At 33.6% G+C, this 6,223-nt stretch overlaps 1 protein-coding gene across 2 annotated transcripts; it reads left to right on the top strand.

Moving 5' to 3' along the window:
• The first annotated feature begins 2,168 nt into the window (after nt 1-2,168).
• On the top strand, nt 2,169-3,432 carry LOC116418286. Of its 2 annotated transcripts, none has more exons than XM_031933335.1 (4): nt 2,169-2,285; nt 2,367-2,647; nt 2,733-3,020; nt 3,109-3,432. In XM_031933335.1, the coding sequence occupies exons 1-3, from the start codon at nt 2,201-2,203 to the stop codon at nt 2,778-2,780; spliced, it is 414 nt and encodes a 137-aa protein (XP_031789195.1). In that variant the 5' UTR covers nt 2,169-2,200; the 3' UTR covers nt 2,781-3,020; nt 3,109-3,432. The 2 variants fall into 2 exon arrangements, with proteins under 2 accessions (XP_031789195.1, XP_031789194.1); XM_031933334.1 differs by having other exon boundaries at nt 3,091-3,425.
• Nucleotides 3,433-6,223: the final 2,791 nt, after the last annotated feature.

Raw genomic sequence — 6,223 nt, 5'->3', positions numbered from 1 at the left:
AATAGAGTCGCTCCGACGGCACAGTGTATAAAAAACTTATACTTGCCATCGAGGCGCTGTCGCGCCACTTGATTATGTATTAAATTTTAAAACAAAATATTAGTCTTATGATTGTTATAATCCTACAATTTACATTATATTGTAAATGTAAATAAAAAATAATTTAATATATATTATTCTATTGTTATATTTTGTTAATATAATTAACACTTACATCAAATAATTACAAAAAGCTTGAGAACATTTTTTAATATTCAAAATTTATTTCCATTCTATTCTATAATTTTAAAACCGGTCCTGTGTACTAGTAGCTATAACTGTTTTTATAGAATGTTGGCTGTATTAAATATATTCATTTGTACTTGACGGTAGTTAATTCTCGTGAAAAGTTTTTGAAATCGTGCTTTTACAACCAAAATTTATGATACTATAATAATATCAATTTGAAAAACTTAAGAGACTTGGAATGTGGAAAGTTTCGGTTTCACGCTCCAACGTCAATCCCGTTCCGTTTCATTATATTCATATCAATAGTTCAACAGAAACACAGTTTTAAACAACAACAATAAATATTTGTTAATCAAATGTGTATATTTTAATGCGAGCTTCATTTACAATAAAAAATAACTGCATATATATACTGTCTAAAAACTTGTTACAGAGATTAAAAATTAAAATGATAATCTAAAATTTCAAATTTACCACCAATCAGATCTCCTTTTAAGCGGCTTTAATTTTAACGGGTTACTTTTTTAAGAGAGGATAAGTTGAATTCATTTCTCGGAAATAAACTTAAAATCGACGGTTTATTTTGTAAAAGACTTAACAATAAGAAACCTAACAAGTATCTAGCTGAATCTCATAATCAAATATTAAATAATATCAAAATAGGCTTTTCAAATATTCTCTAAAAAACGTACACTTGCGGTATAAATACCTACAAGGAACGGAAACAAAATGCATAAGCCCCTATATATGTCTTACCCTATTCAAAATCACCCATCACCAACACCAAGTAACCAGCCCATACCAAACCCTCCACATTCAAAAGAACCAAAATGACCCCACAACCTCAGTTTGATATTCTGCAATGGGATTTCCGTAGTCACAATGGCAAGAATTATAAACTCGAAACACTTATCACCAAATTTTCTGTAGCCTGCTCATAGGAAACGTGGCTTATAATTCAGGGCATTATGCGTCTCAAATGGTGCAGTTGCATTAGGAAAGATCGCATAACAGACACGAATGGGGGCGGTTTATTAATACGTCTAATATCAACTTCTTATACATTTATATTATAACATATCTATTCTTATACGCTTATACTTTTATGCTTATAAAATTTTATTATTCTTTCATACTTATAAATCAGTAAGTATGCATGAACTTTTAAAGTTATCTTTATATTCACATACTTATACATTTTTTATGTGATCATACTTATAGAATTCATCGTACGATTATAAAATTTAATAAAACACATACTGGCGAGAATTTCTGAAATTCAAACTTCCAATTAAGGGTGTGTCCTTTTTACAATAATTTAATCAATAAACATATACTTACCTTAAATTAGAATGTTTGAATAATTTTAATATTTTTATTAATAGGTATATACTTACATTCAAATGTTTACAATCATCCAGGGATGGCAACCGGAAGTGCAGAAAGTTGCACCGAATGGCTAGCTTCAGACCACGGCGCGTAGAAAATAAATTTCTATAGTCCGTAGCGCGAGAGTCGCTCTTCTGCAGTGCGTTCTGCTAGGCGCAGGTAAACAGCTGTGCATAAATCCTCGCAGTGTACGCGTACTTGTTGCTCAAACCCCTTCTCGTGCTGCTAATAGTTGTAATAGTGTAGTGTTGTAAAATGTGCGAACAAAAGCAGGGATTCCAGCAGTTGTGGATGTACGGGAGATGCTACTGTTTTGTGAATTGCCAAGTTGTAAAATGTGTGCTGCAGCAGTCGAGCTCATTGCTTCAGATGTTCTGGACCATCGCTGTACTTATTCTCTTGTACAGAAGCTATTGCACACTTGAACAAAACTGGCGAGTGAACAGTCTGCCTTTCACACAGAGCTCCAAAATCAAGATGTTAGGTTAGGATGGATTTCATATTTGCAACGGTTGAGGTGATGACTGAGAAGAGTTTATCGATTATGTTGTGACTGCCAAAGTTTCATTAGACGTGCAACCTGATGCCATCCCTGGTGTCACAGAGACTTGATGCGAGACCAGAATCCAGAAAAAAACAACGTTGGATTAGTCATTCATCAGTAAAGCGTATGTATAATACATGTATAGCTGGATATTTTTCTACTTTGACATAAATTTTGCTTGTTTAATATGAAATATTTATTGCAGTCATATATGCACCTACCCTATCTGACTCTGTTGAAAAAATTTGGTCTGGAAATCCAATTATTATACGCATAAAATGGTTCACCACTGCCTTGAATCGCTCATTAATGAGATGGGGCATGAGTTGTTCAAAATTCTGGTCACTCTGGTACAATGCAGGAATGGTCTCAACAATTCTACTGTTTCCAATATCGATAGTAGTCATTTTAAAAGTGATACTTAACATTTGGCTGTACAATTCAGCATCGCCAAATGAAAAGAAAGAACAAGTATTGGAACTTATGGTAAATTTAATTGTATTTTTATTACCATTCTATTATTAGTGTTCTTGAAAGTTATAAAAATAATTTAATCGTCACCCGGTTCCAGGATTTGACATTCCTTACAATGAGATGGGATACTACGTGCTCTCATTAATATTATGCAGTGCTGTGCATGAGATGGGACGTGCTATGGCAGCAGTTAGAGAAGATGTACGCTGATTTTTCTTGACAAATGCTGGTGTCTTCATCAAAGAGAGCATTTAGAAGGGTTTGACATTCAGGCTCTCAAAGCTGCCATGCACTTTTGCCTTCCTACTCGAGCAATTGTACAAAGCTTCCATAATTTGTGTCAAAACAATGACTTGTATGTTAAGACCTGTGTTGGACAACAAAGGTAACTTTTTAGTTTGAAAATTTATAAATTTCTTTATTATTATTTTGACTGATAAATATCTCATTTACAGATTGTACAAATTTTCCAGAGGCCTTCATTTTACTCTGCAAGTGAGACTCCCTTAAGAAGCAAGATACAGCATCAGAGTACACGCTCAATGATTACTTTGGCCATAACAACCACATTTACATTGATCCTTGGGTTTAATTTGATAAATATGTACCTGCATAAAATGTAGACTATGTGACTTATTATACAGTTATTGTGATTTATAAGCTAGGGCAACTATATAAAAATGTACAGATATTTACTGCTGATGAATTTATAAATATAAAAACAGGAAAATAAATATAAGAGGATATACATACACATAACAAATATTGTGACTCTTAATTACACTTTATTACGTTGATGAAAAAGAATATTAATATGCATAATTAACTTTGTATAATTTTACCTATGTTTATGTATGTATGCTTTATTTATTTATTTATTTATCTTTTTTGCAAAAATTGAAATGATATAAGTATAGATGTAATGGAATTAAAAAAAATGCTGATTCGAACAACAAAATTATACTTTTATATCGTAGTACACAACACGTTCTTGTTCAAATGTACAGTAGATATTGTAGTGTAGAGGATTGTTACGGTTAATTGTTATTTTGACCTATACATATGTATACCGATGAATGTGAGTAAAATGACCGATGTATGATTATTCCTTTAGTATAAAATCCTTTTTGTATTGTTTACAAGAGTGTTTCGTATAATATTCCGTACAATACTATTGTTTATTGAAATACACATCGACCATTTCTTATAAGATTGAAGAGGCATAAGTTCGCGAACAAAATAGCATATATGAATCTAATGTATATAACTCCAAACAACTAGCCTTAATTGCATACCATTCTAGAAAACCGTCTCACTCCCAACCGAATTTCTGGGCTTAACCGGTAATTATACTTCGTTTAACTTTCACAGTCTCGTGCGCCTAGTTGCCCCGGAGAATAAAAATAAAAAGGTAGAAATCCACGTGCTATGCATGTGTCCTCGAGTATTGTACATTCCTTTATAATTAATTTTATAATTTATAATTTTTTCTCATTGTAGTCCGTCCTTATCTTTGTACAGTATGAGCACACACAAATAAAATTCTTTTTACTGTGTTCGACCTAAATTCTTTTTTCTCGCAGCGATTATTAGGAAGCATCAGAGACATTGACTAAAATAATATTCATTTAGCCAAATTTATCTTTTCTATAATATTGATTTTACATGAATTATACAATCGTATAATTTGGTGATATTTACAAATAAATTTGAGTATTTCATTGTGACTGCTTTTTTCAACTTCGATAGGGTTTTTGAAATTTGAAACCACTGCTAATTACCCGCCATCATTTTTTTCACTAATGCTGGGTACTGATTGGCCAATCAGGAAACGCGAATCGCGATCGCTAACAAACTCGGTGCATTGTATCTCAGACAGCTCAGTTGTCATTTGGGCTTCGCCGCTAGTACATTGCAAAAAACTTGTATTTTGTGAGATAAGCTAAGTATAGATCAGGAGTAAGGACTTGGACGATACGTTTCTATACGAGCTGGTGGATCGTAAGCGCAGCTACATCACACCCGGACTGCAGTCAGGACTTGCAGCATACGTTTGTACGTGCTGTCACATCGTAAGCTGAAGGATTTGGAGGATACATTTGCTCGAGCTGTTGAGGAATGACTGCGTGAAAAGTAAGCGATTCATTTCAAATTATACATACATATATATATATATATATATGTATATATATTTAGACATGTGTAATAAATATTCGCTGCGTGCTTCTGATGTGCTGTCTTTTGAACATGCTTCAGTTCATAGCACGTAGAATAGTGCGATATCGTCGTTACTTAGTATCAAAATTGTGTTGTAGTTGTCTCATAAACAGACAAAAGTGATTTCTGCCGGCAGAAATAATATCGGATGAAATAATTCCGAAACCCCAATAGAGCCCAAGCTATGGCATCTTTTTTCAAGCTGCTGCATTTGTTGTCCTTTCCAAACAGTCGACATACTCATTTCTCGGAACTGCGCGATCGGGAAAAAACAAATCGGTGATTTTCCCCTGCGAGCCCCTCCCCTCCTCTCGCCGCGTTTCTTCTGTTAGGCGTGCTTGCATTTCAGCGTGTGTATGTGCATGGTTTTAGCGAAACTGAAAATTTTACTATTACAAAGCTTCCTCTAGGAAGAAGCAATTTAAAATTCCTTACAATTGGTAACATTTGTGGCTCATTCTATTCTAATTTTTTTATTCTAAAAAAGACATGGTAATCAATCTATTCCTTATCTAACTGTCTGTTTTCAACAAAAAAAATTGCCGAAATTGTAGATGAATTTTAGTCTTTTTACTCTCGTAAACGTTGGACAAAGAAAATTCGTTTTTCCCGTTTGATGAACAAACAAATGTAAATGATGAACGGAACGGAGAAAACATAGAACGGGCGTAGCGTCTTTACAGTTGCTAGTTACTAGCAAAGTTTTCTACGAATATGCGTTCGCGCCTACGGAAGTGTTTACGCGTATACAGTCGAGATCTCAACTTTTGCACTATTCGGGAGTTCAATTATAGTTTATCTAAAAGTTGGATGGAATGAAATTGAAAAAAAATTAATTTATCGATATCTCGTAAACCACGGAGGTTTGAAAAAAAAACATGAAACAATCCACCATTTCCAAAAATGTTATACGAATCAAGCCTTCTTATTCTCATAATTTTGGGCAACAAATCGAGTTGGTTCAAGCTGTTATTTGATCAAAAATTATAAATTCAATACAATTAAAACCGATTAAGTTTTATAATCGTTTAAATCGAAAAAATCGGTTTTAATTCTGTAATTCCGGATCACAATTTCGTATTTTTATTGGTCATTTTTAGCAGGGAAGGCTCACCCCTTTCTTGCCTATGTATATCTTCCCGAATCGATTGGGACGTGGTAGAACTTTTAGCAATCATTATACGCGAAATTCGAGCGAGAAAATTGTTTTTTCATTTTCCCGAGTATGGATGACATAATTATTTCCGTAGTATAGCTAACGCGGGTACCTCTATAAATGTAGAAATTACTTAATTATTTTATATAATATCGACGGCTGACTGAAATAAAACCGTATCTCGGCGGCGGCTTCAAGAACGCCCTATCTCGGCT

This window comes from Nasonia vitripennis, unplaced genomic scaffold (assembly GCF_009193385.2).
Source record: "Nasonia vitripennis strain AsymCx unplaced genomic scaffold, Nvit_psr_1.1 unplaced0148, whole genome shotgun sequence".
NCBI lineage: Eukaryota > Metazoa > Arthropoda > Insecta > Hymenoptera > Pteromalidae > Nasonia > Nasonia vitripennis.
Note: the sequence above shows the minus strand (reverse complement) of the source record. Positions and strands in the feature narration are given on the sequence as shown.